The following is a 10,760-nucleotide window of genomic DNA, read 5'->3' as shown; positions in this document are numbered from 1 at the left end:
AATTAAAAAAAAAAAAAAATCAAATGACATATTACACTGGGCAGATCAGCTGCAAAAGAGCTCTTTCAAGTGATCTAGAGCCAAGATGTCACTTTGAAAACTAAGATGCACCTGACCCAAGCCATGGTCTTTTCAAAAGCCTCATATGCATGTGAGAGCTGGACAATGGATAAGGAAGACCACAGAAGAATTGATGCCTTTGAATTGTGGTGTTAGTGAAGAATATTTAAGGTGCCATGGACTGCTAGAAGAAAAAAAAAAAAAATCTGCCTTGGATGAAGTACGTACAGCCAGAATGCACTTAAGAAGCAAGAATAGCCAGACTCTGCCTCTCATACTTCGATCATGTTGTCAGAAGGGACCAGTCCTTGGAGAAGAATATCATGCTTGGTAGGAAAAAAAAAAAAAAAAGAGGATCATCAGAAAAAGGGGAAGACCCTCAACAAAATGGATTGACACAGTGGCTTCGATGATGAGCTTATGCATGGCAAGGATTGTGGAGATAATGCAGGACAGGGCAATGTTTTGTTCTGTTGTACACAGAGCCAGTACAAGTTGGAACTACTCAATGACACCTAACAACAACAACAAAGTTACATGAGAAATCCTAGGGTGGTTTAAACGGTTCAGTGCTCTGCCACTGTCTGAAAGATTGTTCGTTTGAACACACCCAGAGGTGTCTCTGAAGACAGGACTGGAGATGTGCTTCCAAAAGTTCACAGCATTGAAAACCCCATTCTGGAGCACTGTTCTACTTTGAACACATGGAGTGGCCATGAGTCAGAATCCACCTGACAGGAATTAACAACAATAAGTTATATTGTTATTATTATTTTATAATATCGATAATGTTATTGTTATAGTATCTCATTTTTCTGTTAATACACTAGAAAAAAATTATTATTTTCTTCTCATTGCTCAGCTGTGTGTGATCTTCTTCCCCCACATTACCTTTTCCTTCAAAATTAAGGCTACGTCACTGCTATAATCCAGCTTGCAAGCAAAGCCAGTAGACTGATGGAGGATTGGAAAGCATTTTCTTAGTAATAAAATAAAATCTTTAAGGTTAGACTAGTAATATCTTAGGAGCTCTGGTGGCATAGTGCCTAAGGCATTTGACTACTCACCAGAGGGCCAGTGGTTCAAACCCACCAGCCACTCCTCGGAAGGAAGATTGGGCAATCTACTTCTGAGACGTAGTGATACCATCTCAGAAAACCAAGGAGGGGTTGCTATGAGTCAGATCCGACTCCATGGCAGCAAGTAGTAATACCTTATTTTGTTTGGTCAGGATTTTTTTCCCCCAACTTCTTGTTCCCAACTATGTCCTAGGTAATTACTTTTGCCAAATTAGTGGTCATTTGGTAAATGGAGTGCAATGGTATCTTCTTTGCTGGCTTCCCAACATTTAAAACTCTTGCCATTAATGGTAAAACGGGATTTCAAGGTCTAGGAAATTTTCAAAATAAAACTGAGGAGACTTAATAGGCTGCCAACTTTTTTTTTTTTTTTTTTTTTTGCCAAGTAAGGATATTTTTAAATTACCAAATCCTATCAACATAAAACATTTAAGAAAACAAGGAATGCTTTAACACCATAAGAATAAGAAGGAGATATTTCAGAATAAAGGCTAATCCTTGAAGTAGAATCATTTTAGGTTTATGAGGATTTTCGAATGGTTCTTGTTTTTCTCATGTCAAGGTGGATGGGTGGACATGTCACGTAGACTGGCACTGGGTTTGGGAACTACTCTTCCAAAATACTAAGCCTACCGCCTGGGAGCTGGCTGGTTCTAGGAGCTGGGAGTGTTCTTGGAAGCCTTGGATCAGCTGGCACTTAGAGAGGGGGCTCAAGGAAAAGCTGTGGCCTGTGGTCCTCAGAAAAGAAAACCTGTGGTGCAGTGAGAATAAGACGCGCTTACTTTGTGCAGAGCCTATAGCATCAGCCAGCCAGTCCCCAACGTTTTCTTCCTGACCTGAGGTGTCCCTGAGTGTTAAGAGCACTGAGAGCTGCCCTTGTTAGGAGACAGGAAAATTGCAAAGTCGGGTTCATTCCATGGAGTGAATTTCCATTTTTCCTGGCCCCATAAATGCTGTGTCTGTTGGTAATTTTCATTCTTGGGTCACAGCTCCCAGGGGAGTAGGAGAAAGGCCAAACAGGGATAGAAGGTTTCTGTGAGTTTCTTCAGATCCTGGCTTTGCTCCCTGAATCTCTAAATGGAAGGGCTACCCTGGTACAGCCTTCCAAATACAATTCGCAGACCCCAGCAACCACATAGGTAGCTGAGGAGGCGAAGCCTGCCTTGCATCAGCTTCAGAGAGACACATTCCTAAAGCTGGTGTGCCCATGAGAAAAAAAGGAGGTTCTCTTTGTTAGAAACAACCAGTAACTAAAGACTTCACCTCATGACATGGCTGAGTAAAAGCTTCTTTAACTTAAACCAATGACACCAAAATAACTTTGAGTAACCTTCCCCCCACACACACACTCACCCTTTTTATTTTCCAGCATTTGGAAGAACTGTGGAAAGCCAAAGGGATAACAGCTGAATTCATTATCAACTCTTCCGGAAGTTTTGTTTTTTTGCTGACCTGAAATAATTTCCATACATTTTCCTAAATATATGGGAGTTAATTGCCAATTTGCATTTCAGTTTGAGTATTCAGATCTCAAATGGAAACACAAGCCCTTTATCTAAAGGAAAACAAATGAAGGAAAACTTCTGAAGCTCATTTTCTAATGCCCGAAAGGCCTGTGGAGAACAAGCTTAATATTCTTTCCTCTAGTAGCCTCTTCAAAACATCTTGGAGGAGGACCTCTCCATCTGGTATGGGTTGGTTACATCAGAGGATTCATTCTCCATCCCAGCTCCTCCAAATCATTGTTAATTCTTAAAGGGCTCACAAGATTTTAATTTTCCCTGATGTGCCTCCTTGTTGCCAAACTTGGCGTCAGCACCTTTTATAAATGGAAAACTATGAATTAACATCCTGACTTTTTGTTATGAGTCCCTTTATTGAAGCTCTGTTTGGGGAAACTCTTCTGTGTCCTTTGACACTGGCCTGCTTGTGTTAATCATTTGAATATCTGAGGAACATCATCTGCTTCTACTAAAATAAATGATGAATGAGTTTTGGAAGGCAGCTTTGAGAGCTATCCTAGTAGGAACAGTCAGGGGAAGTTCAGTGTCTGAAACACTAATTTGGATGTGAGGTTTAATAATGTGTATTTAGCTGTGACCCTAAAATCTGATCGCTTCACAACTTTGCCCATCTGGTGTAAATTGCTTTCTGCACTTGTAAAAGTGCACAGGATAGCATTTATAACGTGTCATGTTGTAACAATGAGGCCCTGTCACGTGGTTCATTGAGAGAAACCTATTTTTCATTCTCTCTTTACCAAGCTCCCGACCTTTCATTGCATTTCCCAGTGGAGTTATGCTCAAGCTCCTATGCCCCAGCCCGATATAACTTTGAAGAAAGGAGATGATAGAGCCGTACCTTGTACCCTGGCTTCCGCCCTCTTTTCTTTGGGGTCTTCATTGCTGGTAAACAGCCAGGTGAAGCAGAATAAAGGTTATGAACTGTCATCTTCATAGGTGTCGAGTGAAGTGGGGGTCGGCCTCTCTTCCTCCCAGGAATCCTTTGAGACTGCATTTCTGCTGGTGCCAGTCTTACAGAATGAGGTAACAGTCACTCACAAGCAGAAGAAGTGCTAAGAATTAGTCCAGAAACAAGGCAAAATAGAAACAGAAGTAGTTTGTTTCATTTGCAAGGCAAAAATGGATCAGGTTTGACCATTTAGGAGATGCCTACCACTTATTGGAGGTGAAAATGAAACAAGAGTGAGCCAGGCACCATTAAGAGATTTTACAGTACTGTTAGGCTCCTGGAGGACTCTACTGATCAATCCCCTGATATAATTTCAAGGATAGGGAATTTCCATAGAACTACAGGAAAGTAGTGAAGACACTGGCTTGGAGGAGAGGACAACAGATTGTCAGCTCCAGCCAAAACTGATAGTGTCTCCAATGACAATATCATTTTATCTGTCTGTGTCTCAGTTTCCCTTGTTAGTTTGACTTTGGATTAATACAATAATAGAATTAAATAAACACAACCACACTCTCACATTCTCTACTAATCCTCTGGTGGAGTTATACATTGTTATAATATTTTTTCCTTCAAAGCAATTTAACAGTAGAAATCAATTGTATTAAAATTGATGAGGTCCCTCAACCAAAATATGGATAAACACTTAATTTATATGCATATTTGTGCATTTTGACATTATTTAGAACTGGAATAAAAAATTGCCTAAATAACAAGCAATAAAGGAATCATCGAAGCAACTACAGAATAAAATCATCAATGATTTAAAAGCTTTTCACAATCTCTTTTAATAACATGAGACTAAGTGAAAAGAATCAGCACACAAATTGCATGTAGAAATGATCTCACCTACGAAAAATTTACATGGATAAAAAAATGGAAGGAATTGTGCTAAAATTAAAACAATGTCAAAGATGGTGGGATTATGGATAATTATTCACCATGTATAAATCTTTTCTCCCAAGCAGATACCCCACATACTATATTTAAATATTTTTTATATATAATTATAATTATATATATAATTATTATTATAATTAAACCTAAATATAATATAATATAATATTTAGAATTAAAAATAATAATAAGTTTCCCAGGTAAAATTGGCTCATCTTTTAAGCAAGGGGTAGGTGACCAATCCCAGCCCAGAAGACACAGTGATATTGTGAGTTCAGGAGTCAGATTTCTCATTCTTGGGAGTGAAACAAGCAGGACAGAACTTCTTCTCAATTTAGGGCTGATGTTGTCATTGTAGTAGGTGCCATACAGTTTGTTCTGACTTATGTACACAGGTGACCCTATGTACAACAGAAAAAGCTTGCCCAATCTTCACCATCATCCTTATGTTTAAGCCCGTTGTAGCCCCTATGTCTATCCATCTCATAAGGCTCTTCCTCTTTTTCACTGACCCTCTACTTCATCAAACATGATGCCTTCTTCAGGGACTGGTCCCTCCTGATAACATGTCCAAAGTATGTGAGATGAAGTCTCACCATCCTCACTTCTAGGGTGCATTACGGCTGTGCTTCTTTTAACACAGATTTGTTCCCTCTTCTGGTGTTCTCCACCACCATAATTCAAAGGCATCAATTCTTCTTTGATCTTCCTTATTCATTGTCCAGCTTTTGCATGCATATGAGGCAGTTGAAAATACCACAGTTTGGGTCAGGTGCACGCTAGTTCTCAAAGTGACATTTTAAAGATGTATTTTGCAGCAGATTTGCCCAATGAAATACATTGTTTGATTTCTTGATTGCTGTTTCCATGGGTGTTGATTGTGGGTCCAAGTAAAATGAAATCCTTGACAATTTCAATCTTTCCTCCATTTATCTTGATGTTGCTTCTTGGTCCAGTTGTGAGGGTTTTTGTTTTCCTTATGTTGAGATGTAATCCACACTGAAAGCTGTAGTCTTTGGTCTTCATCAGCAAGTGCTTCAAGTCCTCTTCACTTTCAACAAGCCAAGTTGTGTCACCTGCATACTGCAGGTTGTTAATGAGTCTTTCTGTAATCCTGATGCCACTCTTCATCCTCTAGTTCAGCTTCTCAGATTATTTACTTGATGTGCAGATTGAACAAGTGTGGTGAAAGGATACAACTCTGGTGCACACCTTTCCTGATTTTAAATCACACAGTATTCCCTTGTTCTGCTCAAATGACTGCCTCTTGGTCTATGCACAGGTTCTGCATGAGCACAGTTAAGTGTTCTGGAATTCCCATTTTTCACAATGTTATCCATAATTTGTCATGATTCATATAGTTCAAGCCTTTGTATAGTCAATAAAACACAGGTAATCGTCTTTCCATTGTTCTCTGCTGTTAGCCAAGATCCATTTGACATCAGCAATGATATCCCTTAGCCCACATTCTTTTCTGAATCTGGCTTGAATTTCTGGCAGTTCCTTGTTCTTCTACAACTATTTTTGTATTATCTTCAGCAAAATTTTACTTGTGTGTGACAGTAATGATATTATTTGATGATTTCTGCATTCTGTTGGATCACTTTTCCTTGGAAGGGGCATAAATATGAATTTCTTCCAGTCAGTTGCCCAGATGACTATCTTCCAAATTTCTTGGCATAGATGAGTGATTGTTTCCAACATTGCATATGTTTGTTGAAACATCTTAAATGGTATGCCATCAATTCCTGGACCCTTATATTTCCCCGGTGCCTTCAGTGGAGATTGGACTGGTTTCTTCAGTAACATTAGTTCTTGATCATGTCCTGCTTTCTGAAATTCCTGAAGTTTGTCAATTGGTTGACCATTGACCAATTCTTTTTGGTGCAGGCAATCTGTGTATTCCTTCCATCTTCTTTTGATGCTTCCTGTGTCATTCAGTTTTCGCCCAGACCAAACCCACTGCCACTGATTCACTTCTGACTCTGACCCTGTAGGACAGAGTCTCCAAGATGGTCCAAGGCTTCCTGCTTCAGAAGCCTTTTCCTCCTCCACCCACTGGTCTCTCACTTTTCCCAACTCCTAACCACCTATTGCCTTCACCATCAGTTTCAGTCTTTGATTAAATGATGGTTTCTATCATTTTTTCATTTGTTATGTACATAAATTGTTTCTGTACATTCCTGGAGGCCAGGAGTCTTGTTTCATCTGTCACTGCTGCTTCTCCCAGAGCCTGGTCCAATATTGCACCCACAGGGAGTGCTCAACAAATGACTTCACACCTGGTACCTGTGCCTGTGGCAACACCATTCACCATGGAGCCTGCCCATCCTACCTAGGCAAATGGCCCAGAGCCAGATTCAGAGGTGTGCCTTTACATTTTTAATTTTGGGTAGAAATATATCAATGTAATAAAAAGGTTTATACCACAAAACTTCATACCATAAGAAGAACAGTGACATCAATATAACCTGTTAAGTCAAGAAAATGAATTCCTTTAATATACTTTCTTCTCCAATTCTGACATTGAAATAGGGCCAACAGCAGCCTAAGCCAATACTCATGTGTACTCTTAGCACTCAAATTTTGCTCCTGATACTATATTCTCCTCTATAAAATAAAAGTCAGGACTCTCTCAAAGTACCTGACTTCTTATCTTGGGAATAGGGAAAAGTCTGGATTCTTGGAACATCTTATTATTCCCAGGACAAAGATGTTTTCAAGAATATCAGGGGCAGAGCTAAGTGGACAAAGAACCAAGTTGTGACAGTTTGTGAATCAATAATACAGTGAAGTTAAGTAAACTTAGCTTATGAAAGTCTGTGAGTTCATTATGATATCAAAAGATTTAGATAAGGTACACCAAACTGTAGTTGTAATTGTTTTAACAAAATAGAAGAATGAAGATCATAAGATATACTTTATTTTTGTTGGTGTTAATAAGTAAGGGAAAGGTTATATATATGTATTTTGTTTCCTTAATTAAGGACTGATATGCCACTCCTCGGAAGGAAGGTTAGGCAATCTACTTCCATAGTGATACTGCCTCGGAAACCCAAGGGGTCGCTATGAGTCAGGTCTGACTCGAAGGCACATAACAGCAGCATGCAGTTGTATAAGCAGAGAAGGATGAATACAAAGAAATAGTAAATAAACCAATTTATCCTGTAAAGCAAAGAACGGACCCAAGACTGGTTAGTGTTTAGCCCCAGTTGTCTCACATAATTACCAAGAAGAAAGAGAATTCAACAGAATGTTTGAAGGTGATAAAGCCACCAAATGTCTAGAGAAGAGCTGTAATAATGTGCAGACTTGATCCTTCATCCCCTAGGAGATGAAACTTTTTGATGTGCCTACCAAGTTATTGAAACCTCAAGACCCAGATGCCTCCTCTCCACAGGTAGAACCCTCAACTCAGTTATGGAATGGGGGTGCAGAGAGATTCCTGGGTCCTTGCAATCAACCACCTGCTGTAAGGGCAGGCCTTAAAAGCCTACCAAAGTCCATTCCATTCTTTGCTGATCCTAAAAAAGTTGCCCCTTCCAATGGTGGAAACTTTCCTGCACCCAGTGAAGGTGCAGCAGCCAGGGTGATAAAGATCCAATAGTTGCATACTGAAAGAGAGAGGGGAAAGATATGTGAAGACAAGCAGAGGTTATACACAGTGAAGTCGGAAAAACAGCCATTCCAACCTGCAGAATTTGGAAAAAAAAATCAGAATATTTGCATGCATGGAAGATAGTAACATCATAGAGGTATGAATAATTTACTGGATGGGCAGCTGCCCAGCCATACAGTAATTATACCTATTTGCTGAGGCCTGTCAGTCCCCACCGGCAGCCAGTCTCCAACTCCAGCACTGCCATCTGGGTCTCATGGCCTGGAGCTGCTTCTCAGAAGAGCAAGAGCAAGCAGGTGTCAGGCTTGGGAGGGACTGGTCATATCACCTCCTTGTTTCAGATGGCTATCTGTTCTTACAAGTCTTATCTCTCAGGTGACATCCTTATGGAAAACAGCCTCCTAGGCCTGTTCCCTCAGCTCCATTGCTCACCCTTCTGCTCTTCTGTCTCAAAAGGAGGCTGACCTCACAAAATCTTTCCCTAGGTTCCCATGACAGCTGATTGTTGGCTGTGTTTGCCCAATGGAAGGCTCTGGCTTCAGTTTAGAGGGTGAGGGTTGGGATGGGTAAAGCATTGCTAGGTGAAGATTTGCTTTGCCAGGCCTCTGCCAAAAGCAGCAGCTCCTCTGTGGCCAACATGCTTCCAACCTCTGCAGGCTGAAATGACCTCTGGCTTCTGCAACATTACTTCCACCCTCTGCCCCTCTAGCCTATTAGTGGTCACAACTACAGGGCCTGTGGCTAATTTCCCAGTTTCCCATTTTGTCTCCTCTATTACTAAGGCATTTGACTGCTAACCAGAAGGCTGGCAGTTCAAACCCACCAGCCACTCCTCAAAAGGAAGGTTGGGCAATCTACTTCCATAGTGATACTGCCTCGAAAACCCAAGGAGGGGTCGCTATGAGTAGGATCCGACTCAACGGCAGTGGGTTTGATTTGATTTGGTTTGGTTTATTATTATGCTCGGAAGGAAGATGGGGCAATCTACTTCCGTAGTGATACTGCCTCGGAAACCCAAGGAGGGGTCGCTATGAGTCTCGCCTGACTCGACGGCACATAACAACAACAATTATTATGCTCTGGTGGTGCAGTGCCTAAGGCATTTGACTGCTAACCAGAAGGCTGGTGGTTCAAACCCACCAGCCACTCCTTAGAAGGAAGGTTGGGCAATCTACTTCCATAGTGATACTGCCTCGGAAACCCAAGGAGGGGTAACTATGAGTCGTATCCAGCTCAATGGCAGTGGGTTTGGTTTGGTTTATTACTATGCTCTGGTGGTGTAGTGCCTAAGGCATTTGACTGCTAACCAGAAAGCTGGCAGTTCCAACCCAGAGCAAGAAGACTGGGCAATCTACTTCCGTAGAGATACTGCCTCAGAAACCCAAGGAGGGGTTACTATGAGTCAGATTTGACTCGATCGTAGTGAGTTTAGTTTTTGGTTTACTAGTATGCTTACAACTGGACCAATAAGCAACCTCATGATAAAAGGAGAAAAGATTGAAGTTGTCAAAGATTTCCTTTTACTTGGACCCACAATCAACACCCATGGAAGCAGCAGTCAAAAAATCAGACTCATATTGTAACTGGGAAAATCTGCTGCAAGGGACTTCTTAAAGTGTTAAAAAGGAAAGATAACACTTTGAAGACTAAGGTGTGCCTAATTCAAGCCATGGTATTTTCAATAACCTCATATGCATGTAAGAGCTGGACAATGAATAAGGAAGATTAAAGAAGAATTGATGCCTTTGAATTGTGCTGTTGGTGAAGAATACTAAAAATACCACGGACTGCAGGAAGAATGAACAAATTTGTCCTGGAAGAAGTACAGCCAGAACGGTCCTGAGAAGCAAGCATGGCCAGACGTCATACCACGAACTTTGGTCATGTTGTCAGAAAGGATCATTCCCTGGAGAAGGATATCATGCTTGGTAAAGTAGAGGGTTAGAGGAAAAGGGAAAGGCCATCAATGAGATGGATTGACACAGTGACCACAATGATGGGCTCAAACATAGCAAGTATCGAGGATGGTGCAGGACTGGGCAGTGTTTCATTCTGTTGTACACAGAGCCAACCAAAGGGCACCTAACAACAACAGCATTACTATAGGACCTTTCCTCTGCATTAAATACCAAATGTTTTGAGTATGAAAGTGGTTTCCTACTTAGACCTGACAGACACACGTGGAAAGTTAATGGCATCTGTTTGCCTTTCAGACAAATCAGTTAATGACCCAGCAGAACCGGAAGCCTTATAAGAAAGGCTTATTTGGTAGATCTTATTTTTCCTGCTATTTCAAAGGATGATGTTGTTGTTAGCTGCCACTAAGTTGGCTCCTGACTGATGGCAACCCCATGCACAACAGAATGAAATGCTGTCTGGTCCTGTGTCATTCCTATGATTGGTATGGATAGGACCATTGTGATCCATGTGGTTTTCATAGGCTGATTTTACGAATAGATCACTAGACCTTTCTCCCTAATCTATCTTAGCTCATGGCATATCTCATCATGGAAATGATTACATTATATCAGATCTCATTATGCGGGATGACTACATCCTAACTGCTAAACCACTTAGCATCATTGCCCAGCCAAGTTGACATGCCACCTTAACTATCACACTGTCCTTGATTT

The 10,760-nt window shown here is 40.9% G+C and overlaps 1 protein-coding gene across 1 annotated transcript in view; it reads right to left on the bottom strand.

Annotated features, from left to right (window-relative positions):
• SCML4 (Scm polycomb group protein like 4) overlaps window positions 1–3,680 on the bottom strand; it is a 90,447-nt gene extending 86,767 nt beyond the window's left edge. Inside the window, exon 1 of the mRNA XM_007940831.2 lies at window positions 3,501–3,680. Coding sequence (XP_007939022.1) covers window positions 3,501–3,656 — 156 coding nt within the window. The 5' untranslated portion in view covers window positions 3,657–3,680. The remainder of the gene's footprint in view (window positions 1–3,500) is intronic.
• Window positions 3,681–10,760: the final 7,080 nt, after the last annotated feature.

The sequence above is a fragment of the Orycteropus afer genome, unplaced genomic scaffold (assembly GCF_000298275.1).
Source record: "Orycteropus afer afer isolate SDZICR_OR568_19922 unplaced genomic scaffold, OryAfe1.0 scaffold00072, whole genome shotgun sequence".
NCBI lineage: Eukaryota > Metazoa > Chordata > Mammalia > Tubulidentata > Orycteropodidae > Orycteropus > Orycteropus afer.
The sequence above is the reverse complement of the archived record's forward strand: the minus strand, read 5'-3'. Positions and strand labels throughout refer to the sequence as shown.